This window comes from Salmo salar, chromosome ssa01, assembly GCF_905237065.1.
Source record: "Salmo salar chromosome ssa01, Ssal_v3.1, whole genome shotgun sequence".
Classification (NCBI taxonomy): domain Eukaryota; kingdom Metazoa; phylum Chordata; class Actinopteri; order Salmoniformes; family Salmonidae; genus Salmo; species Salmo salar.
The window spans coordinates 110,139,916-110,166,607 of NC_059442.1; the positions used below are offsets into that span (position 1 = coordinate 110,139,916).

A 26,692-nucleotide genomic window follows, 5' to 3' on the forward strand; every position below is an offset into this window, starting at 1 on the left:
ACTAGTTAGAGCTCTGTCTGTTAGCTCAGTAATGTAGACTAGTTAGAGCTCTGTCGGTCAGCTCAGTAATGTAGACTAGTTAGAGCTCTGTCTGTCAGCTCAGTAATATAGACTAGTTAGAGCTCTGTCTGTTCACTCAGTAATGTAGACTAGTTAGAGCTCTGTCTGTTAGCTCAGTAATGTAGGCTAGTTAGAGCTCTGTCTGTTAGCTCAGTAATGTAGGCTAGTTAGAGCTCTGTCTGTTAGCTCAGTAATGCAGACTAGTTAGAGCTCTGTTAGCTCAGTAATATAGACTAGTTAGAGCCCTGTTAGCTCAGTAATGTAGACTAGTTAGAGCTCTGTCTGTCAGCTCAGTAATATAGACTAGTTAGAGCTCTGTCTGTTCGCTCAGTAATGTAGACTAGTTAGAGCTCTGTCTGTTAGCTCAGTAATGTAGACTAGTTAGAGCTCTGTCTGTTAGCTCAGTAATGTAGGCTAGTTAGAGCTATGTCTGTCAGCTCAGTAATGTAGACTAGTTAGACCTCTGTCTGTTAGCTCAGTAATATAGACTAGTTAGAGCTCTGTCTGTTAGCTCAGTAATATAGACTAGTTTGAGCTCTGTCTGTTAGCTCAGTAATGTAGACTAGTTAGAGCTCTGTCTGTTAGCTCAGTAATATAGACTAGTTAGAGCTCTGTCTGTTAGCTCAGTAATATAGACTAGTTAGACCTCTGTCTGTTAGCTCAGTAATATAGACTATTTAGAGCTCTGTCTGTTAGCTCAGTAATATAGAGTAGTTAGAGCTCTGTCTGTTCGCTCAGTAATGTAGACAAGTTTGAGCTCTGTCTGTTAGCTCAATAATGTAGACTAGTTAGAGCTCTGTCTGTTAGCTCAGTAATGTAGACTAGTTAGAGCTCTGTCTGTCAGCTCAGTAATATAGACTAGTTAGAGCTCTGTCTGTCAGCTCAGTAATATAGACTAGTTAGAGCTCTGTCTGTTAGCTCAGTAATATAGACTAGTTAGAGCTCTGTCTGTTAGCTCAGTAATGTAGACTAGTTAGAGCTCTGTCTGTTAGCTCAGTAATGTAGTCTAGTTAGAGCTCTGTCTGTTAGCTCAGTAATGTAGACTAGTTAGAGCTCTGTCTGTTAACTCAGTAATGCAGACTAGTTAGAGCTCTGTCTGTTAGCTCAGTAATGTAGACTAGTTAGAGCTCTGTCGGTCAGCTCAGTAATGTAGACTAGTTAGAGCTCTGTCTGTCAGCTCAGTAATATAGACTAGTTAGAGCTCTGTCTGTTAGCTCAGTAATGTAGGCTAGTTAGAGCTCTGTCTGTTAGCTCAGTAATGTAGGCTAGTTAGAGCTCTGTCTGTTAGCTCAGTAATGCAGACTAGTTAGAGCTCTGTTAGCTCAGTAATATAGACTAGTTAGAGCCCTGTTAGCTCAGTAATGTAGACTAGTTAGAGCTCTGTCTGTTAGCTCCGTAATGTAGACTAGTTAGAGCTCGGGTCTGTCAGCTCAGTAATGTAGACTAGTTAGAGCTCTGTCTGTTAGCTCAGTAATGTAGACTTGTTAGAGCTGTGTAGTCTATTGAACAGTGTTGTTGTTGACGTGTTGTTGTTGACCTGTGTAGTCAGTTGAACAGTGTGTCTGTGACGTGTTGTTGTTGACGTGTTGTTGTTGACCTTCGTCTCCACCTGTCTCTCCTGGTCAGGTTCTCCAGAAGGTGTTGTTGTTGACCTGTGTTGTTGTTGACCTGCGTCTCCACTGTCTCTCCTGGTCAGGTTCTCCAGAACGTGTTGTTGTTGACGTGTTGTTGTTGACCTGCGTCTCCACCTGTCTCTCCTGGTCAGGTTCTCCAGAACGTGTTAAACCACAGCAACAAGGTCTCTCTATGTAACGTGAAGACAGAGCCTGGACAGCTGAACCCCATTCAGGGTAAAGCTGAGACGAACGGAGGCTCCAGCCCTGCCTCAGACATCTCCTCTGACTCCAAACGGACTCCCCCGGAGTCCCAGAGTCCTCTCCACTTCCTGGCTGACCTGGCTGAACAGAAGTCACGAGAAGAAAAGAAAGGTACATCACGCTAGCGAACACACACTGAACCCTGTCTGCTGGTCCGTCTGACTGTTAGCCCGGCCCGCTGACAACGTTCCTCTAAGTGTGTGTCTCGTTTGTGTACTTGTCAGGCTGCCAGCAGCATTCCAACCCTCCTGTTTAGGGCTCAGTATGACTGTTGTTATACAGCAGTATTCCAACCCTCCTGTTTAGGGCTCAGTATGACTGTAGTTATACAGCAGCGTTCCAACCCTCCTGTTTAGAGCTCAGTATGACTGTAGTTATACAGCAGTATTCCAACCCTCCTGTTTAGAGCTCAGTATGACTGTAGTTATACAGCAGTGTTCCAACCCTCCTGTTTAGGGCTCAGTATGACTGTAGTTATACAGCAGTATTCCAACCCTCCTGTTTAGAGCTCAGTATGACTGTAGTTATACAGCAGCATTCCAACCCTACTGTTTAGGGCTCAGTATGACTGTAGTTATACAGCAGTATTCCAACCCTCCTGTTTAGAGCTCAGTATGACTGTAGTTATACAGCAGCGTTCCAACCCTCCTGTTTAGGGCTCAGTATGACTGTAGTTATACAGCAGTATTCCAACCCTCCTGTTTAGGGCTCAGTATGACTGTAGTTATACAGTCATGGCCAAAGGTTTTGAGAATGACACAAATATTAATTTCCACAAAGTTTGCTGCTTCAGTGTCTTTAGATATTTTTGTCAGATGATACTATGGAATACTGAAGTATAATTACAAGCATTTCATAAGTGTCAAAGGCTTTTATTGACAATTACATGAAGTTGATGCAAAGAGTCAATATTTGTAGTGTTGACCCTTCTTTTTCAAGACCTCTGCAATCCGCCCTGGCATGCTGTCAATTAACTTCTGGGCCAGATGGCAGCACATTCTTGCATAATCAATGCTTGGAGTTTGTCAGAATTTGTGGGTTTTGGTTGTCAACCCGCCTCTTGAGGATTGACCACAAGTTCTCAATGGGATTAAGGTCTGGGGAGTTTCCTGGCAATGGACCCAAAATATCGATGTTTTGTTCCCCAAGCCACTTAGTTATCACTTTTGCCTTATGGCAAGGTGCTCCATCATGCTGGAAAAGGCATTGTTTGTCACCAAACTGTTCCTGGATGGTTGGGAGAAGTTGCTCTCGCAGGATGTGTTGGTACCATTCTTTATTCATGGCTGTGTTCTTAGGCAAAATTGTGAGTGAGCCCACTCCCTTGGCTGAGAAGCAACCCCACACATAAATGGTCTCAGGATGCTTTACTGTTGGCATGACACAGGACTGATGGTAGCGCTCACCTTGTCTTCTCCGGACAAGTTTTTTTCCAGATGCCCCAAACAATCGGAAAGGGGATTCATCAGGAAAATGACTTTACCCCAGTCCTCAGCAATCCAATCCCTGTACCTTTTGCAGAATATCAGTCTGTCCCTGATGTTTTTCCTGGAGAGAAGTGGCTTCTTTGCTGCCCTTCTTGACACCAGGCCATCCTCCAAATGTCTTTGCCTCACTGTGCGTGCAGATGCACTCACACCTGCCTGCTGCCATTCCTGAGCAAGCTCTGTACTGGTGGTGCCCCGATCCCGCAGCTGAATCAACTTTAGGAGACGTCCAGGCGCTTGCTGGACTTTCTTGGGCGCCCTGAAGCCTTCTTCACAACAATTGAAGCGCTCTCCTTGAAGTTCTTGATGATCGGATAAATGGTTGATTTAGGTGCAATCTTACTGGCAGCAATATCCTTGCCTGTGAAGCCCTTTTTGTGCAAAGCAATGATGACGGCACGTGTTTCCTTGCAGGTAACCATGGTTGACAGAGGAAGAACAATGATTCCAAGCATCACCCTCCTTTTGAAGCTTCCAGTCTGTTATTCGAACTCAATCAGCATGACAGAGTGATCTCCAGCCTTGTCCTCGTCAACACTCACACCTGTGTTAACGAGAGAATCACTGACATGATGTCAGCTGGTCCTTTTGTGGCAGGGCTGAAATGCAGTGGAAATGTTTTTGGGGGATTCAGTTCATTTGCATGGCAAAGAGGGACTTTGCAATTAATTTCAATTCATCTGATCACTCTTCATAACATTCTGGAGTATATGCAAATTGTCATCATGCAAACTGAGGCAGCAGACTTTGTGAAAATGTATATTTGTGTCATTCTCAAAACTTTTGGCCACGACTGTACAGCACTATTCCAACCCTCCTGTTTAGGGCTCAGTATGACTGCAGCCACGTGTTAATCCATCCCATTCGCTCTACCCAACCTGCCTAGAAACTGTCATGTTTAACATCTTGTCATTGTCAGAGATGATATGTATATGGTGGATAATTGTTTTTGTATCATTTTATATCCTGTTTGGACAGCGGTCTTTGGTAGTTGAGGTGTGTTGTAACTGGTGTGTCGCTGTGTTGTGGATTCATACATATTTCTGTCATTATTTTGATAATGTCATGATGGATAAATGTATTATCTTGTGACAGGTAAAGTGTGTAACTGATGATGATAAATGCCAGATATCTCTAGAGAGGTTAGTTGTTACTGCTGTGTGATGATGATGTTTTATAACTGATGTATCTTGTCTCTGGTGTAGAAAACAAGGAGTCTCCTCTGGGTAAGGTGGGCAAGGAGGACAAGGTCAGTAGCCTGGAGTCTCTCCACTGTAAAGCGTCTAGCCTGGAGTCTCTCCACTGTAAAGCGTCTAGCCTGGTGTCTAACATCACAGAACAGGGCTCGACTCTGAGAGACCTCCTAACTACCACCGCTGGTAAACTCCGTCTGGGCTCTACTGATGCTGGCATCGCCTTCGCGCCTGTATACTCCACCGCAGCACAGGTACATGGCTGGGACAGAGAGACACACACACCCAGTCCACCATTATCTTGCTGTATGTGTTCTAATGCAGTATATCTCCTCTCTCCAGATGGGGAAGAGTGGCCGTAGCATGCCCAACATCCTGGATGACATCATAGCATCCGTGGTCGAGAACAAAATCCCTGCCAGTCGAGGAGCCAAGCTGAGTCTGAAGCTGGAGGCCACCACCACCACTACAGAGGACAGGGAGGTGAAGACAGAGAGGAACGAGAGGAATAAGCAGCCTGGGACAGGTCCAAACCCTGGGACTGGGACAGGTCCAAACCCTGGGACTGGGACAGGTCCAAACCCTGGGGCTGGGACAGGTCCAAACCCTGGGGCTGGGACAGGTCCAAACCCTGGGGCTGGGACAGGTCCAAACCCTGGGGCTGGGACAGGTCCAAACCCTGGGGCTGGGACAGGTCCAAACCCTGGGGCTGGGACAGGTCCAAACCCTGGGGCTGGGACAGGTCCAAACCCTGGGGCTGGGACAGGTCCAAACCCTGGGGCTGGGACAGGACAGCTTCCTGTAGCCAAGCCTCAGCTAGAGAAGACCCTGCTGCTCCATGCTGACATCCCCCACTGCTGGTTGTATGAACGCAGACTGCTCTGGCTGAAAGACCATCGCCACCCTGGCAACTGGAAGCTGTTCAGAGAGTGTTGGAGACAGGGACAGGTCAGTCAGTCTCTACTTCTTCCCTTCAGATGTTTCCTCACTCACTAGCTTCATCTCCAGTGCTTTTAGTTGGTGGAGAAGTGGAGATGCAGTGCATGGTGAATATGTGGGTCCTACTGTGTGCAATATTCACTGTTGCTTTGTCTCTGACCGGGCTGTATGGAGCGGCGGTGGAGACCGCCGGGCTGTATGGAGCGGCGGTGGAGACCGCCGGGCTGTATGGAGCGGCGGGGGAGACTGCCGGGCTGTATGGAGCGGCGGTGGAGACCGCCGGGCTGTATGGAGCGGCGGTGGAGACCGCCGGGCTGTATGGAGCGGCGGTGGAGACCGCCGGGCTGTATGGAGCGGCGGGGGAGACCGCCGGGCTGTATGGAGCGGCGGGGGAGACCGCCGGGCTGTATGGAGCGGCGGTGGAGACCGCCGGGCTGTATGGAGCGGCGGTGGAGAGCACCGGGCTGTATGGAGCAGCGGTGGAGACCACCGGGCTGTATGGAGCGGCGGTGGAGACCACCGGGCTGTATGGAGCGGCGGTGGAGACCACCGGGCTGTATGGAGCGGCGGTGGAGACCACCGGGCTGTATGGAGCGGCGGTGGAGCCCACCGGGCTGTATGGAGCGGCGGTGGAGACCACCGGGCTGTATGGAGCGGCGGTGGAGACCGCCGGGCTGTATGGAGAGCGGCGGTGGAGACCGCCGGGCTGTATGGAGAGCGGCGGTGGAGACCGCCGGGCTGTATGGAGAGCGGCGGTGGAGACCGCCGGGCTGTAGGGAGAGCGGCGGTGGAGACCGCCGGGCTGTAGGGAGAGCGGCGGTGGAGACCGCCGGGCTGTAGGGAGAGCGGCGGTGGAGACCGCCGGGCTGTAGGGAGAGCGGCGGTGGAGACTGCCGGGCTGTAGGGAGTCACTGCTCTGGATAGTATCACTGCTCTGGATAGTATCGCTGCTCTGGATAGTATCGCTGCTCTGGATAGTATCGCTGCTCTGGATAGTATCGCTGCTCTGGATAGTATCTCTACTCTGGATAGTATCTCTACTCTGGATAGTATCACTGCTCTGGATGGGATCACTGCTCTTTAATAAGCTTTACGTATCAGGCTGTGAGGCCGACACGTAAAGCTCTGACGAAGGCTGTGAGGCCGACACGTAAAGCTCTGACGAAGGCTGTGAGGCCGACACGTAAAGCTCTGACGAAGTCTGTGAGGCCGACACGTAAAGCTCTGACGAAGGCTGTGAGACCGACACGTAAAGCTCTGACGAAGGCTGTGAGGCCGACACGTAAAGCTCTGACGAAGGCTGTGAGGGCCGACACGTAAAGCGCTGACGAAGGCTGTGAGGCCGACACGTAAAGCTCTGACGAAGGCTGTGAGGCCGACACGTAAAGCTCTGACGAAGGCTGTGAGGCCGACACGTAAAGCTCTGACGAAGGCTGTGAGGCCGACACGTAAAGCTCTGACGAAGGCTGTGAGGCCGACACGTAAAGCTCTGACGAAGGCTGTGAGGCCCGACACGTAAAGCTCTGACGAAGGCTGTGAGGCCCAACACGTAAAGCTCTGACGAAGGCTGTGAGGCCCAACACGTAAAGCTCTGACGAAGGCTGTGAGACCGACACGTAAAGCTTATTAAAGAGCAGTGATACTAGCAAAAGCGGTCTGCGGGTTTCTTCTTTTTAACTAATTTTGTAAAAAATGTAATCCTGATGTCGTTATAACGTTGAAATCTTCACACAACTAATGTAGTGTCTTCTCTTCTTCAGCCTGTCCTGGTGACGGGGCTCCATAAGCCTCTGAATGCAGCTCTGTGGAAGGCCGACAGCTTCAACCAGGAGTTTGCTGACCATCAGGGAGACCTGCTGAACTGTAAAGATGGACTTGTCTCTAACGCTGGAATCAACGAGTTCTGGGACGGCTTCGAGGACCTCACCAGTGAGTAGCCTTCATCATTTATCTGGTTATTGATCCTCACCAGTGAGTAGTCTTCATCATTTATCTGGTTATTGATCCAGGACCTCACCAGTGAGTAGCCTTAGTGTATACCCAAACACTAAGTGTATACCCCGAGTATACCAGACACTAAGTGTATACCAGACACTAAGTGTATACCCCGAGTATACCAGACACTAAGTGTATACCCCGAGTATACCAGACACTAAGTGTATACCAGACACTAAGTGTATACCCCGAGTATACCAGACACTAAGTGTATACCCCGAGTATACCAGACACTAAGTGTATACCCCGAGTATACCAGACACTAAGTGGATACCAGACACTAAGTGGATACCAGACACTAAGTGGATACCAGACACTAAGTGGATACCAGACACTAAGTGGATACCAGACACTAAGTGGATACCAGACACTAAGTGGATACCCTGAGTATACCAAACATTAGGAACCCCCTTTTTGCCCTCAGAACAGCCTCAATTCATCAGAGCATGGACTCTACAAGGTGTCGAAAGCGTTCCACAGGGATGCTGGCCCATGTTGACTCCAATGCTTCCCACAGTTGTCAAGTTGGCCCGATGTCCTCTGGGTAGTGGAGCATTCTGGATACACAGTGCATTTACACATTTTGTTACAAACTTATTCTAAACTGGATTAAAGAAAATCCTCATCAATCTATACACAATACCCAATAATGACAAAGTGATAACAGGTTTTTAGAAAATTTTGCTAATTTATAAAAAATAAATACCTTATTTAATGTTCAAAATAATATATATTTTTTAATTCAGTGGGTGCGGCTTATATTCAGGTGCGCTCAATAGTCCGGAAATTACGGTATGTCAATGTTTACAGGAAAGCATCTTTCCCTATCTATACTCTTACTAAAGTCTCCTGTGTTGTCACCTGTGTTCCCTCCCCAACTCTCAGAGAGACCCAAGTCTAAAGACGGGGACACTGTGGTGTACAGGCTGAAGGACTGGCCATCAGGAGAGGAGTTCATGGCCCTCATGCCTTCCAGGTAGGTCAAGGCCAACTCATCATAGCCAAGCATACAGTCATAGTCATGGGGATTCTCCACAGTCTACTGGTTTGTCTGGGCAGTAGGTCCAGCTATATAACACTGTCTAGTAGATCCAGCTATATAACACTGTCTAGTAGATCCAGCTATATAACACTGTCCAGTAGATCTAGTAGATCCAGCTATATAACACTGTCCAGTAGATCTAGCTATATAACACTGTCTAGTAGATCCAGCTATATAACACTGTCTAGTAGATCCAGCTATATAACACTGTCTAGTAGATCCAGCTATATAACATTGTCTAGTAGATCCAGCTATATAACACTGTCTAGTAGATCCAGCTATATAACACTGTCCAGTAGATCCAGCTATATAACACTGTCCAGTAGATCCAGCTATATAACACTGTCCAGTAGATCCAGCTATATAACACTGTCCAGTAGATCCAGCTATATAACACTGTCCAGTAGATCCAGCTATATAACACTGTCCAGTAGATCCAGCTATATAACACTGTCTAGTAGATCCAGCTATATAACACTGTCTAGTAGATCCAGTAGATCCAGCTATATAACACTGTCTAGTAGATCCAGTAGATCCAGCTATATAACACTGTCTAGTAGATCCAGCTATATAACACTGTCTTGTAGATCCAGCTATGTAACACTGTCTAGTAGGTCCAGTAGATCCAGCTACAGTGCCTTGCGAAAGTATTCGGCCCCCTTGAACTTTTCTATCTTTTGCCACATTTCAGGCTTCACACACAAAGATATAAAACTGTATTTTTTTGTTTAGAATCAACAACAAGTGGGACACAATTATGAAGTGGAATGAAATTTATTGGATATTTCAAACTTTTTTAACAAATTAAAAACGGAAAAATTGGCTGTGCAAAATTATTCAGCCCCCTTAAGTTAATACTTTGTAGCGCCACCTTTTGCTGCGATTACAGCTGTAAGTCGCTTGGGGTATGTCTCTATCAGTTTTGCACATCGAGAGACTGAAATTTTTGCCCATTCCTCCTTGCAAAACAGCTCGAGCTCAGTGAGGTTGGATGGAGAGCGTTTGTGAACAGCAGTTTTCAGTTCTTTCCACAGATTCTCGATTGGATTCAGGTCTGGACTTTGACTTGGCCATTCTAACACCTGGATATGTTTGTGAACCATTCCATTGTAGATTTTGCTTTATGTTTTGGATCATTGTCTTGTTGGAAGACAAATCTCTGTCCCAGTCTCAGGTCTTTTGCAGACTCCATCAGGTTTTCTTCCAGAATGGTCCTGTATTTGGCTCCATCCATCTTCCCATCAATTTTAACCATCTTCCCTGCCCCTGCTGAAGAAAAGCAGGCCCAAACCATGATGCTGCCACCACCATGTTTGACAGTGGGGATGGTGTGTTCAGGGTGATGAGCTGTGTTGCTTTTACGCCAAACATAACGTTTTGCATTGTTGCCAAAAAGTTCGATTTTGGTTTCATCTGACCAGAGCACCTTCTTCCACATGTTTGGTGTGTCTCCCAGGTGGCTAGTGGCAAACTTCAAACGACACTTTTTATGGATATCTTTAAGAAATGGCTTTCTTCTTGCCACTCTTCCATAAAGGCCAGATTTGTGCAGTATACGACTGATTGTTGTCCTATGGACAGAGTCTCCCACCTCAGCTGTAGATCTCTGCAGTTCATCCAGAGTGATCATGGGCCTCTTGGCTGCATCTCTGATCAGTCTTCTCCTTGTATGAGCTGAAAGTTTAGAGGGACGGTCGGGTCTTCGTAGATTTGCAGTGGTCTGATACTCCTTCCATTTCAATATTATCGCTTGCACAGTGCTCCTTGGGATGTTTAAAGCTTGGGAAATCTTTTTGTATCCAAATCCGGCTTTAAACTTCTCCACAACAGTATCTCGGACCTGCCTGGTGTGTTCCTTGTTCTTCATGATGCTCTCTGCGCTTTAAACGGACCTCTGAGACTATCACAGAGCAGGTGCATTTATACGGAGACTTGATTACACACAGGTGGATTCTATTTATCATCATAGTCATTTAGGTCAACATTGGATCATTCAGAGATCCTCACTGAACTTCTGAAGAGAGTTTGCTGCACTGAAAGTAAAGGGGCTGAATAATTTTGCACGCCCAATGTTTCCGTTTTTTATTTGTTAAAAAAGTTTGAAATATCCAATAAATTTCGTTCCACTTCATGATTGTGTCCCACTTGTTGTTGATTCTTCACAAAAAATTACAGTTTTATATCTTTATGTTTGAAGCCTGAAATGTGGCAAAAGGTCAAAGTTCAAGGGGGCCGAATACTTTCGCAAGGCACTGTATATAACACTGTCTAGTAGATCCAGCTATATAACACAGTCTAGTAGATCCAGCTATATAACACTGTCCAGTAGATCCAGCTATATAACACTGTCCAGTAGGTCCAGCTATATAACACTGTCCAGTAGATCCAGCTATATAACACTGTCCAGTAGATCCAGCTATATAACACTGTCCAGTAGATCCAGCTATATAACACTGTCTAGTAGATCCAGCTATATAACACTGTCTAGTAGATCCAGCTATATAACACTGTCTAGTAGATCCAGCTATATAACACTGTCTAGTAGATCCAGCTATATAACACTGTCTAGTAGATCCAGCTATATAACACTGTCTAGTAGATCCAGCTATATAACACTGTCTAGTAGATCCAGCTATATAACACTGTCTAGTAGATCCAGCTATATGACACTGTCTAGTAGGTCCAGTAGATCCAGCTATATGACACTGTCTAGTAGATCCAGCTATATAACACTGTCTAGTAGGTCCAGCTATATAACACTGTCCAGTAGGTCCAGCTATATAACACTGTCCAGTAGGTCCAGCTGTATAACGCTGTCTCTCTCTCTCTGTGTGTGTGTGTGTGTGTGTGTGTGTGTGTGTGTGTGTGTGTGTGTGTGTGTGTGTGTGTGTGTGTGTGTGTGTGTGTGTGTGTGTGTGTGTGTGTGTGTGTGTGTGTGTGTGTGTAGGTATGATGACCTGATGAGGAATCTACCACTGCCTGAGTATTGTGACCCTGAAGGGAACCTGAACCTGGCCTCTCATCTACCCAGCTTCTTCGTACGCCCAGACCTCGGACCACGCCTCTGCTGTGCATATGGTACGAGCATTAATTTAACATCCACCAGGCCTCAGGTCACTGTCAGTGAACGGGCCTCAGGTCACTGCCAGTGAACGGGCCTCAGGCCACTGCCAGTGAACGGGCCTCAGGCCACTGCCAGTGAACGGGCCTCAGGCCACTGCCAGTGAACGGGCCTCAGGCCACTGCCAGTGAACGGGCCTCAGGCCACTGCCAGTGAACGGGCCTCAGGCCACTGCCAGTGAACGGGCCTCAGGCCACTGCCAGTGAACGGGCCTCAGGTCACTGTCAATGCTTTACCATCAATATGTGTTTCATTGAAACTTAACGAAGCAGAAATGGAACATGAACACTGGAGTTTAAAATGAAAAGCAAGACATCTAGTTTAGTCTTGAGTTCAATGTCTACTAATAGAGCTCAGATTATCTCCAGAAGCCTTGACTACCCTTCAACAACATGCTGAAGCTTTCTTCTCTCTCCCTGTAGGAGTGGCAGCATCTCAGGAGCAGGACTTTGGGACAGCTAACCTCCACATGGAGGTCTCTGACATCGTCTCTGTCCTGGTGTACGTAGGAGTGGCCAAGGGGAACGGAGTCCTGTCCAAGACGGGTAAGAAACTAACCAACGCTGAACCCTGGGCTGTGCTCTGTATAGTCAATAGATAACCAACCCTGGGCTGTGCTCTGTATAGTCAATAGATAACCAACCCTGGGCTGTGCTCTGTATAGTCAATAGATAGCCAACCCTGGGCTGTGCTCTGTATAGACAACCAACCCTGAACCCTGGGCTGTGCTCTGTATAGTCAATAGATAACCAACCCTGGGCTGTGCTCTGTATAGTCAATAGATAACCAACCCTGGGCTTTGCTCTATATAGTCAATAGATAACCAACCCTGGGCTGTGCTCTGTATAGTCAATAGATAACCAACCCTGGGCTGTGCTCTGTATAGTCAATAGATAGCCAACCCTGGGCTGTGCTCTGTATAGACAACCAACCCTGAACCCTGGGCTGTGCTCTGTATAGTCAATAGATAACCAACCCTGGGCTGTGCTCTGTATAGTCAATAGATAACCAACCCTGAACCCTGGGCTGTGCTCTGTATAGTCAATAGATAACCAACCCTGGGCTGTGCTCTGTATAGTCAATAGATAACCAACCCTGAACCCTGGGCTGTGCTCTGTATAGACAATAGATAACCAACCCTGGGCTGTGCTCTGTATAGACAATAGATAACCAACCCTGAACCCTGGGCTGTGCTCTGTATAGTCAATAGATAACCAACCCTGGGCTGTGCTCTGTATAGTCAATAGATAACCAACCCTGGGCTGTGCTCTGTATAGTCAATAGATAACCAACCCTGGGCTGTGCTCTGTATAGTCAATAGATAACCAACCCTGGGCTGTGCTCTGTATAGTCAATAGATAACCAACCCTGGGCTGTGCTCTGTATAGTCAATAGATAACCAACCCTGGGCTGTGCTCTGTATAGTCAATAGATAACCAACCCTGAACCCTCAGTCTCTCTCCTCATCACTGTTCATTAGACAGACTCAGTCTCTCTCCTCATCACTGTTCATTTTTAAAGGTCTCTCTTTAAAGGGATGTTGATGCCGGTGCCAGAGAGCCCTGCTTCACTGTGTTGTCAGTATACAGTGACTCTGAGATGTGTGGTGGGTGCACATTTGACCTCCCACTGTATTTGTGTTGCAGGAGTGTTGAAGAGGCTTGAGGAGGAAGACTTGGACGACAGCGTGAAGAAGAGGTTGAAGGATTCCAGCGAGACGCCTGGAGCGTTGTGGCACATCTACATTAGCAGAGATGTGGAGAAAATTAAAGAGTTTCTGCACAAGGTTATTTTCACTTTAATCTCTCTGTTTGGCTCTCCCTCTCTCCCCCTCTCCCCCTTTCTCTCCCTCTCTCCCCCTCTCTCCTCTCCCCCTCTCTATCTCTCCCTCTCTCTCTCCCTCTCTCCCTGTCTCTCTCCTCTCCCTCCTCTCTCTCTCCTCTCCTCTCTCTCCTATCTCTTCTCTCTCTCTCCCTCCCCTCTCCCTTTCTCTCCCTCTCTCCTCTCCCTCTCTCCTCTCTGTCAATATGTGCAAATAGCTAAAGTTCAAAAGGGAAAATAAATAAACAGACATTCAGTGCATTCAGAAAGTATTCAGACCCCTTGACTTTTCCCACAGTCCCACTCCAAAACAGACCAAAGAAATCCTTTTCCCACAGTCCCACTCCAAAACAGACCAAAGGAATCCTTTTCCCACAGGCCCACTCCTAAACAGACCAAAGGAATCCTTTTCCCACAGGCCCACTCCTAAACAGACCAAAGGAATCCTTTTCCCACAGGCCCACTCCTAAACAGACCAAAGGAATCCTTTTCCTCATCAGTCCACACAACACCCCTCAATGCCAAAGCAAATCTACCAAAAATAAAAACAGAAATACCCCATCTACATAACATTCAGACCCTTTGCTATGAGACTCGAAATTAAGTTCAGGTCCATCCTGTTTCCATTGATCCTCCTTGAGATGTTTCTACAACTTGATCGGAGTCCACATGTGGTAAATTCAATTGATTGGACATGATTTGGAAAGGCACACACCTGTCGATATAAGGTCCCACAGTTGACAGTGCATGTCTGAGCAAAAACCAAGCCATGAGGTTGAAGGAATTGTCTGTAGAGCTCAGAGACAGGATTGTGTCGAGGTACAGATCTGGGGGAAGGGTACCACAACATTTCTGCAGCATTGAAGGTCTCCAAGAACACAGTGGCCTTGGAATCACCAAGACTCTTCCTAGAGCTGGCCGCCCGGCCAAACTGAGCAATCGGGAGAGAAGGGCCTTGGTCAGGGAGGTGACCAAGAACCCGATGGTCACTCTGACAGCTCTAGAGTTCCTCTGTGGAGATGGGAGAAACTTACAGAAGGACAACCATCTCTGCAGCACCAGACGGAAGCCACTCCTCAGTAAAAGGCACATGACAGCCCACTTGGAGTTTGCCAAAAGGCACCTGAAGATTCTCTGGTGTGAACTCTTTGGCCTGAATGATAAGCATCACGTCTCTGGTTCTCTCTCCCTGTCTCTTTTCCTATTTCTCTCCTCCTCTCTCTCTCTCCCCTCCTCTCTCTCTCCCCTCCTCCTCTCCCTCTCCCCTCCTCTCCCTCTCCCCTCCTCCTCTCCCCTCCTCCTCTCCTCTCCCTCTCCTCCCCTCCTCCTCTCTCTCCTCCCCTCCTCCTCTCTCTCCTCCCCTCCTCCTCTCTCTCCTCCCCTCCTCCTCTCTCTCCCCTCCTCCTCTCTCTCCCCTCTCCCTCTCCCCTCCTCCCCTCCTCTCTCTCCTCCCTGAATGATAAGCATCACGTCTCTGGTTCTCTCTCCCTGTCTCTTTTCCTATTTCTCTCCTCCTCTCTCTCTCTCCCCTCCTCCTCTCTCTCTCCCCTCCTCCTCTCTCCCCTCCTCCTCTCTCCCCTCCTCTCTCTCCCCTCCTCCTCCTCCTCTCCCTCTCCCCTCCTCCTCTCCCTCTCCCCTCCTCCTCTCCCTCTCCCCTCCTCCCCTCCTCTCCCTCTCCCCTCCTCTCTCTCTCCCCTCCTCCTCTCTCTCCCCTCCTCCTCTCTCTCCCTTCCTCCTCTCCCTCTCTCTCCTCTCCCTCTCTCCCCCTCCTCTCTCTCCCCCTCCTCTCTCTCCCCTCCTCTCCCTCTCTCTCCCCTCCTCTCCCTCTCTCTCCCCTCCTCTCTCCTCTCTAGATGCCCTTATAAAACCCATTAGTCATTCAGAGGGAGAAGTTTTACTATGGGACACAGCAGCCCAGCCTGACTGACGAGACACTTTATTGCTTACTGATCTGTGTGTTGTGGTTGTTCTGTGGATGACCAGGTGGGGCTCTCATCCTCCTGCAGCCTTGTCTCTGTCTGGTTTACTGAGGAACGTCACTGATGTCCTGAATCTGACCTGGTCCGGTCCTGAATCTGACCTGAACCTGACCTGGTCCTGTCCTGAATCTGACCTGGTCCTGTCCTGGTCTGGTCCTGATTCTGACCTGGTCCTGTCCTGAATCTGACCTGGTCCTGTCCTGAATCTGACCTTGTCCTGTCCTGGTCTGGTCCTGAATCTGACCCGCTCCTGTCCTGAATCTGACCCGCTCCTGTCCTGAATCTGACCCGCTCCTGTCCTGAATCTGACCCGCTCCTGTCCTGAATCTGACCTTTTCCTGTCCTGAATCTGACCTTTTCCTGTCCTGAATCTGACCTTTTCCTGTCCTGAATCTGACCTTTTCCTGTCCTGAATCTGACCTTTTCCTGTCCTGAATCTGACCTTTTCCTGTCCTGAATCTGACCTGCTCCTGTCCTGAATCTGACCCGGTCCTGTCCTGAATCTGACCCGGTCCTGTCCTGAATCTGACCCGGTCCTGTCCTGAATCTGACCCGGTCCTGTTCTGAATCTGACCCGGTCCTGTTCTGAATCTGACCCTGTCCTGAATCTGACCCGGTCCTGGTCTTGTCCTGAATCTGACCTGGTCCTGGTCTTGTCCTGAATCTGACCTGGTCCTGGTCTGGTCCTGAATCTGACCCGGTCCTGTCCTGAATCTGACCCGGTCCTGTCCTGAATCTGACCCGGTCCTGTTCTGAATCTGACCCGGTCCTGTCCTGAATCTGACCCTGTCCTGAATCTGACCCGGTCCTGTCCTGAATCTGACCCTGTCCTGAATCTGACCCTGTCCTGTCCTGAATCTGACCTTGTCCTGACCCGAATCTGACCTGGTCCTGACCCGAATCTGACCTGGTCCTGACCCGAATCTGACCTGGTCCGGTCCTGAATCTGACCTGGTCCTGACCCGAATCTGACCTGGTCCTGACCTGAATCTGACCTGGTCCTGTCCTGCAGCATAGCATCAGGGCATCTCTTTAGTTCCCAGCTATTACCTGTGGTGTTTACTGTCTGTTCTACTGGTGTCCTGAATCTGACCTGGTCCTGACCTGAATCTGATCTGGTCCTGTCCTGGTTATGTCCTGATTCTGACCTGTTTCTGTCCTGCAGCATAGCATCAGGGCATCTCTTTAGTTCCCAGCTATTACCTGTGGTGTTTACTGTCTGTTCTACTGATGTCCTGAATCTGACCTGATCCGGTCCTGAATCTGACCTGGTCCGGTCCTGAATCTGACCTGGTCCGGTCCTGAATCTGACCTGGTCCTGTCCTGCAGCATAGCATCAGGGCATCTCTTTAGTTCCCAGCTATTACCTGTGGTGTTTACTGTCTGTTCTACTGATGTCCTTCATCAGGTTTCATGACGGAGCACCCAGGGTTGAATATAGAAACATCTAATATTTAATCTGACGCAGGTTTCACCTTCTCTGAATAACATCTGTCTGTGGTCTGGTCTGTCTCTGTCTGTCTTGTCTTGTCTTGTCTTATCAGCCTCTCCTGTGTAGTTTCTGTGTCTAATCTTAGCTGTGTGTTCTTCATGTGTTGTCAGCAGGTTGCTAAGGAGCAGGGGGCGGAGATTTCGGCGGAGCACGACCCAATCAGAGAGCCGGGCTGGTACCTGAGCAGGAAGTTGCGCCAGCGTCTGTGGGAGGAGCATGACGTGCAGGGCCTGACCGTGGTTCAGTTCCTGGGGGACTCTGTCCTCATCCCTGCCGGGGCGCTGCACCAGGTTCCTCTGTTAGATTTACTCTGAACCTTTAATAAACATTTAACTAGGAGAGAGACAACAACACTACATAAAGAGAGACCCAAGACAACAACACAGCAAGGAAGCAACACAACATGGTAGCAACACAACATGGCAACAACACAATGTGACAACAACATGGTAGCAACACAACATGACAACAACATGGTAGAAACACAACATGGTAGCAGCACAGCATGGTAGAAACACAACATGACCATAACATGGTAGCAACACAACATGGTAGCAACACAACATGACCACACAACATGACAACAACATGGTAGCAACACAACATGGTAGAAACACAACATGACCACACAACATGACAACAACATGGTAGCAACACAACATGGTAGAAACACAACATGGTAGCAACACAACATAAAAACAACATGGTAGCAACACAAGATGACAACAACATGGTAGCAACACAACATGACCACAACATGGTAGCAACACAACATGACCACAACATGGTAGCAACACAACATGACCACAACATGGTAGCAACACAACATGACCACAACATGGTAGCAACACAACATGACCACAGCATGGTAGCAACACAACATGGTAGTAACACAACATGACCACAACATGGTAGCAACACAGCATGGAAGCAGCACAACATGACCATTACATGGTAGAAACACAACATGACCACAGCATGGTAGCAACACAACATGACCACAGCATGGTAGAAACACAACATGACCACAGCATGGTAGCAACACAACATGACCACAGCATGGTAGAAACACAACATGACCACAGCATGGTAGCAACACAACATGACCACAACATGGTAACAACACAGCATGGTAGCAGCACAACATGACTACAACATGGTAGCAACACAACATGACAACAACATGGTAGAAACACAACATGTACGTCTCTCTCCCTCTCTGTCTGTACGTCTCTCTCTCTCTGTCTGTACGTCTCTCTCTCTCTCTGTCTGTACGTCTCTCTCTCTCTCTGTCTGTACGTCTCTCTCTCTCTGTCTGTACGTCTCTCTCTCTCTGTCTGTACGTCTCTCTCTCTCTGTCTGTACGTCTCTCTCTCTGTACGTCTCTCTGTATGTACGTCTCTCTCTGTACGTCTCTCTGTATGTACGTCTCTCTCTCTCTCTGTCTGTACGTCTTTCTCTCTGTCTCTCTGTCTGTACGTCTCTCTCTCTGTCTGTACGTCTTTCTCTCTGTCTCTCTGTCTGTACGTCTCTCTCTCTGTCTGTACGTCTCTCTCTCTGTCTGTACGTCTCTCTCTCTCTCTCTCTGTACGTCTCTCTCTCTCTCTCCCTCTTCTTGTTCCTGTAGTCTGCTGTACCAGTGTAGTAGTAGTCTAGCTGTCTCTCTCCCCCTCTTCTTGTTCCTGTAGTCTGCTGTACCAGTGTAGTAGTAGTCTAGCTGTCTCTCTCCCCCTCTTCTTGTTCCTGTAGTCTGCTGTACCAGTGTAGTAGTAGTCTAGCTAGTAGAGACGTCCAGATGACCTTGTAGGTGTTATATTGAACTAGTCAGATAAGAAGAGAGCCTACTGCCGCTCTGCTCTGTTCTGTTGGAGTTGGAACTCACTGCCTTCTAGTGATACATGTTTTCAATCCTCTCTCTCTCCTCCCTTCTCTCTCTCTCTCCCCCCTTTTCTCTCTCCCCCTTCTCTCTCTCTCCTCCCTTCTCTCTCCTCCCTTCTCTCTCCTCCCTTCTCTCTCCTCCCTTCTCTCTCTCCTCCCTTCTCTCTCTCCTCCCTTCTCTCTCTCCTCCCTTCTCTCTCTCCTCCCTTCTCTCTCTCCTCCCTTCTCTCTCTCCTCCCTTCTCTCTCTCTCTCCCCCCTTCTCTCTCTCTGTCCCCTTTCTCTCTTTCTCTCTCTCCCCCCTTCTCTCTCTCTCCCCCTTCTCTCTCTCTCCCCCCTTCTCTCTCTCTCTCTCCCCCTTCTCTCTCTCTCTCTCCCCTTCTCTCTCTCTCTCTCTCCCCCTTCTCTCTCTCTCTCTCTCTCCCCTTCTCTCGCTCTCTCTCTCTCTCTCTCCCCCCTTCTCTCTCTCGCTCTCTCTCTCTCTCTCTCCCCCCTTCTCTCTCTCTCGCTCTCTCTCCCCTTCTCTCTCTCTCCCCTTCTCTCTCTCTCTCCTCCCCTCTCTCTCTCTCTCTCCTCCCTCTCTCTCTCTCTCCCCCCCTTCTCTCTCTCTCTCCCCCCTTCTCTGTCTCTCTCTCTCTCGCTCTCGCTCTCGCTCTCTCTCTCTCTCTCTCTCTCTCTCCCCTTCTCTCTCTCTGTCCGCCCTTCTCTCATTCTCTCTCTCTGCCCCCATTCTCTGTCTCTCTCCCCTTTCTTTCCCCCTCTCTCTGACAGGTGCAGAACCTTCACAGTTGTGTCCAGGTGATAAATGATTTTGTGTCTCCAGAGCATGTGTTCCACTCCTTCCACCTGACACAGGAGCTGAGATCCTCCAGAGAAGAGCCCAACTATGAAGATAAACTACAGGTGGGTTGGCTGTGAAGAGCCCTGTCCTCTCCTGTACTCATCTCAATGGGTTTCCCTTTAAAGTGACAATCTGACATTGGTACATCCATATCAGGACTTAAAATGAACTGCTTTTTTGTTTGAATCACAGAATGCTCTTTTAATGTTCTCTTCATCCTGTCTGTGTCTGTCTGTCTGTCTGTCTGTCTGTCTGTCTGTCTGTCTGTCTGTCTGTCTGTCTGTCTGTCTGTCTGTCTGTCTGTCTGTCTGTCTGTCTGTCTGTCTGTCTGTCTGTCTGTCTGTCTGTCTGTCTGTCTGTCTGTCTGTCTGTCTGTCTGTCTGTCTGTCTGTCTGTCTGTCTGTCTGTCTGTCTGTCTGTAATGCCTTCAGAAATTATTCACACCCCTTGACTTTTCCACATTTTGTTATGTTACAGCCTGATTTTAAAATTGATTCAATTCAGATTTTGTGTCAAAATACTCCATAATACCTCATAATATTAAACACAGATTCAACCACAAAGACCAGGGAGGTTTTCCAATGCCTCTGGAAGAAGGGCCACCTATTGGTAGATGGGAAAAGAAAAAAGACATTGAATATCATGGAGCATGGTGAAATGATATGATTGGTGTATCAATACACCCAGTCACTACGAAGATACAGGCGTCCTTACTAACTCATTTGCTGGAGAGGAAGGAAACCGCTCAGGGATTTCACCATGAGGCCAATGGTGACTTTTAAACAGTTTACAGAGTTGAATGGCTGTGAAAGGAGAAAACTGAGGATGGATCAACAACATTGTAGTTACTCCACAATACTAACCTAAATTAGAGGGAAAAGAAGGAAGCATGTACAGAATACAAATATTCCAAAACATGCATCATGTTTGCAATAAAGCTCTAAAGTAAAACTGCAAAGAAATTAACTTTATGTCCTGAATATAAAGTGTTACGTTTGGGGCAAATCCAACACAACACATCACTGAGTAACACTCTTCATATTTCCATGCGTGGTGGCTGCGTCATGTTAGGGGTATGCTTGTCATCGGGAAGGACTAGGGAGTTTTTCAGGATAAAAAATAAACGGAATGGAGCACAGGAACAATCCTAGAGGAAAACCTGGTTCAGTCTGCTTTCCACCAGACACTGGGAGATGAATCCACCTTTCAGCAGGACAATTACCTAAAAGAAGGCAAAATCTACACTGGAGTTGCTTACCAAGAAGACAATGAATGTTCCTGACTTGTTTACTTAGTGTTTTGACTTGAATCTACGGCAAGACCTAACAATGATCAACAACTAATTTGACAGAGCTTGAAGAATTTTGAAAAGAATAATGGGCAAACGTTGCATAAATCAGGTGTGGAAAGCTCTTAGAGAATTACCCAGAAAGACTCTCCGCTGTAATACCTGCCAAAGGTGCTAATACAAAGTATTGACTCAGGGGTGTGAATATTTATGTAAATTAGATTTCTGTATTTCATTTACAATACATTTGCAAAAATTCCAAAAATATGTTTTCACTTTAACATTATGGGGTATTGTGTGTAGATGGGTGAGAATCAATTTTGAATTCAGGCCTGTAACAACAACCAAATGTGGAATAAGTCAAGGGGTTTGAATACTTTCTGAAGGCAGTGTAAATAGTATCACCGTAGTCCAAAACAGAGAGAAAAGTACAATGAATTAATTCCTTTCTGGCAGCAAAGGAGAAACCAGCTTTGTGTCGGTAATAAAACTCAATACAGAGCTGGAGTTTCCAGACAAGGTTCTCTATGGTGAAGCTCAACTTCTCCACCCAAACTGCCAGATATCTGGACGTTTTGACTTGGTAGTATTGGTAAATACCATGCATTTAGCCAAGGGTTTCAGAGTGTTTAGTGTTGGTAAATACCATGGATTTAGCCAAGGGTTTCAGAGTGTTTAGTATGGGTAAATACCATGCATTTAGCCAAGGTAGTAATGACATGGGTTTCAGAGTGTTTAGTATTGGTAAATACCATGCATTTAGTTTAAGAGGAATTCAGAATGAGCTTCAGATCGTACAGATTCTGTTGAACGATGTTAAAAGCTGTCTGAGCTTTTTCAAAAGCCAAAGTCAAACTTGACTAGAGAACAGTGTCATCCACATAAAAATGAACATCAGCCGTCTCAATATGGCTCACAATGTTGTTGATACAGATGATAAACAGTACAGGGGACCAGGACAGGGGTACAGGGGACTAGGACAGGGGCTTGGTTCTATGTACAGTATAGAGGTCTCAGGGGTCCAGGGGACCAGGACAGGGGTACAGGGGACCAGGACAGGGATACAGGGGTACTGGAGACCAGGACAGGGGTACAGGCGACCAGGACAGGGGTACAGGCGACCGGGACAGGGGTACAGGCGACCAGGACAGGGGTACAGGGGACCAGGGGACTTGGTTCAAACTTTCTTGGTCTGTTCAAATGAAGTAAAGTTTCCCCATTTGCTGTGTAGGTGTCATAACCAGCCATAACCAGCCATAACACAATATGTCACAGCAGGTGTAAATATATGGGATATATAACAGGTTATGACATGGTTATGACGCTGGGTGGGTGTCGAGTAAAGCGTTAACCAATATACACTGCTCAAAAAAATAAAGGGAACACTTAAACAACACAATGTAACTCCAAGTCAATCACACTTCTGTGAAATCAAACTGTCCACTTAGGAAGCAACACTGATTGACAATAAATTTCACATGCTGTTGTGCAAATGGAATAGACAACAGGTGGAAATTATAGGCAATTAGCAAGACACCCCCAATAAAGGAGTGGTTCTGCAGGTGGGGACCACAGACCACTTCTCAGTTCCTATGCTTCCTGGCTGATGTGTTGATCACTTTTGAATGCTGGCGGTGCTTTCACTCTAGTGGTAGCATGAGACGGAGTCTACAACCCACACAAGTGGCTCAGGTAGTGCAGCTCATCCAGGAAGGCACATCAATGCGAGCTGTGGCAAGAAGGTTTGCTGTGTCTGTCAGCGTAGTGTCCAGAGCATGGAGGCACTACCAGGAGACAGGCCAGTACATCAGGAGACGTGGAGGAGGCCGTAGGAGGGCAACAACCCAGCAGCAGGACCGCTACCTTCGCCTTTGTGCAAGGAGGAGCAGGAGAAGCACTGCCAATGCCCTGCAAAATGACCTCCAGCAGGCCACAAATGTGCATGTGTCTGCTCAAATGGTCAGAAACAGACTCCATGAGGGTGGTATGAGGGCCCGACGTCCACAGGTGGGGGTTGTGCTTACAGCCCAACACCGTGCAGGACGTTTGGCATTTGCCAGAGAACACCAAGATTGGCAAATTCGCCACTGGCGCCCTGTGCTCTTCACAGATGAAAGCAGGTTCACACTGAGCACATGTGACAGACGTGACAGAGTCTGTAGATGCCGTGGAGAACGTTCTGCTGCCTGCAACATCCTCCAGCATGACCGGTTTGGCGGTGGGTCAGTCATGGTGTGGGGTGGCATTTCTTTGGGGGGCCGCACAGCCCTCCATGTGCTCGCCAGAGGTAGGCTGACTGCCATTAGGTACCGAGATGAGATCCTCAGACCCCTTGTGAGACCATATGCTGTTGCGGTTGGCCCTGGGTTCCTCCTAATGCAAGACAATGCTAGACCTCAGCAGTTCCTGCAAGAGGAAGACATTGATGCTATGGACTGGCCCGCCCGTTCCCCAGACCTGAATCCAATTGAGCACATCTGGGACATCATGTCTCGCTCCATCCACCAACGCCACGTTGCACCACAGACTGTCCAGGAGTTGGCGGATGCTTTAGTCCAGGTCTGGGAGGAGATCCCTCAGGATACCATCCGCCACCTCATCAGGAGCATGCCCAGGCGTTGTAGGGAGGTCATACAGGCACGTGGAGGCCACACACACTACTGAGCCTCATTTTGACTTGTTTTAAGGACATTACATCAAAGTTGGATCAGCCTGTAGTGTGGTTTTCCACTTTAATTTTGAGTGTGACTCCAAATCCAGACCTCCATGGGTTGATAAATTGGATTTCCATTGATTATTTTTGTGTGATTTTGTTGTCAGCACATTCAACTATGTAAAGAAAAAAGTATTTAATAAGATTATTTATTTCATTCAGATCTAGGATGTGTTGTTTAAGTGTTCCCTTTATTTTTTTGAGCAGTATATTTCACAGCGGTGTAGATGGTGTAGAGAATTGTACCATCTTATTTTGTCACAAACTGAAATTAGGCAAACAATTAGTTTTAACAACCAGGAAATGGAGGAGCGATTTCTGCAAAGTGCAACTTTATTTATTTACCTATTGGGCCAATAAAGGTGTATATATATTTTTTTAAGTATCTCGCTTTCGCTCTCTCCCTCTCCCGTCTTTCCTTTGTCTCTCTCTCTCTCCCGTCTTTCCTCTGTCTCTCCGCCCTCTCCCGTCTTTCCTCTGTCTCTCCGCTCTCTCCCGTCTTTCCTCTGTCTCTCCGCCCTCTCCCGTCTTTCCTCTGTCTCTCCGCCCTCTCCCGTCTTTCCTCTGTCTCTCCGCCCTCTCCCGTCTTTCCTCTGTCTCTCCGCCCTCTCCCGTCTTTCCTCTGTCTCTCCGCCCTCTCCCGTCTTTCCTCTGTCTCTCCGCCCTCTCCCGTCTTTCCTCTGTCTCTCCGCCCTCTCCCGTCTTTCCTCTTTAACCTCTCCTCTCTGTCCTCTCCCCAGGTAAAGAACATCTTGTTCCACTCTGTGAAGGATGCATTGACGTCGCTGAAGAGGTACAGCCAGGAGGAGGAAGAGAACTCCTGACCCGTAGTTCCCCTGGCGCCTCCCTCTCAGACGCCGCCCGCTCTGGCGCCTCCCGCTCTGGCGCCTCCCGCTCTGGCGCCTCCCGCTCTGGCGCCTCCCGCTCTGAGATCTCTTCCTTCAGCCTGGAACAGATATATTCACACTGATACTAACCACAACAGCACCATCAACCCAGAGTGTCAAGCACAACACACTAAAACTACATGTTACTGACCAGCATCACTACCGCAGCATCAGGATACTGTCCATAGCAGCATCGCTACAACAGCATCAGGATACTGTCCACAGCAGCATCACTACCACAGCATCACTATCCAGCATCACTACCGCAGCATCAGGATACTGTCCACAGCAGCATCACTACCACAGCATCACTACCCAGCATCACTACCACAGCATTACTACCACAGCAGCACTACCACAGCATCAGGATACTGTCCACAGCAGTATCACTACCACAGCATCACTACCCAGCATCACTACCGCAGCATCAGGATACTGCCCACAGCAGCATCACTACCCAGCATCACTACCGCAGCATCAGGATACTGTCCATAACAGCATCACTACCACAGCATCGGGAAACTGTCCATAGCAGCATCAGGATACTGACCACAGCAGCATCACTACCCAGCATCACTACCGCAGCATCAGGATACTGTCCATAACAGCATCACTACCACAGCATCGGGAAACTGTCCATAGCAGCATCAGGATACTGACCACAGCAGCATCACTACCCAGCATCAGGAGAACTGTGATTCTACTAATCGATCTGGTCTGACAGTACTGACTGCTGTTCTGGAACCTTCTGTTCTCTCTTTGTTCCTGTTTTCCTTTTGTTTGTTTAGTTCAGGTTTTTTTGTCTTTCAAACGGTTGTGTATTGTTTCTGTGAAAATGATGTATTTATTTTATAGGAGTTGTAAATGTGACTTGTACAGTTTTGCTAAATGATGAGTTGTGAGACGGATGCCGTTTCCTACGTTGAGACAGTTACTGTGAGAGGAAACAGACTTCAGCTATCGCCGCCGAGAACTCTGGGAGTCGCTGCTGAATTCGACCTTATGCCATATCTTTTAATAATGACCTGCCAAACTATTCTATTGTATAAAAACCGTGTAAAGTTGTATTATGTTAAAGACTAAATGAATAATACACTTCAGAATTTTATTGAGAATTATTCACTGTAAAATGGAGACATTTACAAACCCAAAAAATTATTTATTCAAATTTTTTGAAGTTTAAATAGAAAAGAATTGTGAAAATGTTACCGTGTAAATATATACATATATACATTCACTGATGTATTTAAAAAAAAACATGGCTTTGCTTCAATTTGTAATTTTAAAAGTGCAAGTGTTATATGCTTTGTACATTAAAGTTCAAAAGGGTTTTACATTTTCCATTAAATCAAAGTATGTCTGTGTTGTCTTAATGCAGCTATTCCCAAACTGGGGTATTGTCTGTGTTGTGTCTTAATGCAGCTATTCCCAAACTGTCAAATAAAAATGTGATTCACATTTAAAAACAGTCGATTTACAGTTGAAGTCGGAAGTTTACGTACACCTGAGCCAAATACATTTAAACTCAGTTTTTCACAATTCCTGACATTTAATCCTAGTAAAAATTCCCTGTCTTTGGTCAGTTAGGATCACCACTTTATTTTAAGAATGTGAAATGTCAGAATAATAGTAGAGAGAATGATTTATTTCAGCTTTTATTTCTTTCATCACATTCCCAGTGGGTCGGAAGTTTACATACACTCAATTAATATTTGGTAGCATTGCCTTTCAATTGTATAAGTTGGATGAATTTTGGCCCATTCCACCTGACAGAGCTGGTGTAACTGAGTCAGGTTTGTAGGCCTCCTTGCTCGCACACACTTTTTCAGTTCTGCCCACAGATTTTCTATAGGATTGAGGTCAGGGCTTTGTGATGGCCACTCAAATACCTTGACTTTGTTGTCCTTGAGCCATTTTGCCACAACTTTGGGTCATTGTCCATTTGGAAGACCCATTTGCAACCAAGCTTTAACTTCCTGACTGATGTCTTGAGATGTTGCTTCAATCCACCCGCATAATTTTCCTCCCTCATGATGCCATCTATTTTGTGAAGTGCACCAGTCCCTCCTGCAGCAAAGCA

At 47.4% G+C, this 26,692-nt stretch overlaps 1 protein-coding gene across 9 annotated transcripts in view; it reads left to right on the plus strand.

Annotated features, from left to right (window-relative positions):
* LOC106591006 (probable JmjC domain-containing histone demethylation protein 2C) overlaps positions 1–26,001 on the plus strand; it is a 194,446-nt gene extending 168,445 nt beyond the window's left edge. For 7 of the 9 annotated variants that reach the window (XM_045687392.1, XM_045687416.1, XM_045687397.1 and 4 more), the window contains 11 exons: positions 1,826–2,048; positions 4,630–4,871; positions 4,960–5,565; positions 7,317–7,485; positions 8,437–8,527; positions 11,541–11,671; positions 12,137–12,259; positions 13,361–13,500; positions 17,117–17,296; positions 19,655–19,786; positions 24,466–26,001. In XM_045687392.1, coding sequence (XP_045543348.1) covers positions 1,826–2,048; positions 4,630–4,871; positions 4,960–5,565; positions 7,317–7,485; positions 8,437–8,527; positions 11,541–11,671; positions 12,137–12,259; positions 13,361–13,500; positions 17,117–17,296; positions 19,655–19,786; positions 24,466–24,549 — 2,121 coding nt within the window. In that variant the 3' untranslated portion in view covers positions 24,550–26,001. The remainder of the gene's footprint in view (positions 1–1,825; positions 2,049–4,629; positions 4,872–4,959; positions 5,566–7,316; positions 7,486–8,436; positions 8,528–11,540; positions 11,672–12,136; positions 12,260–13,360; positions 13,501–17,116; positions 17,297–19,654; positions 19,787–24,465) is intronic. The other 2 variants (XM_045687394.1, XM_045687423.1) reach the window with 1 other exon arrangement.
* The last annotated feature ends 691 nt before the right edge of the window (positions 26,002–26,692 follow it).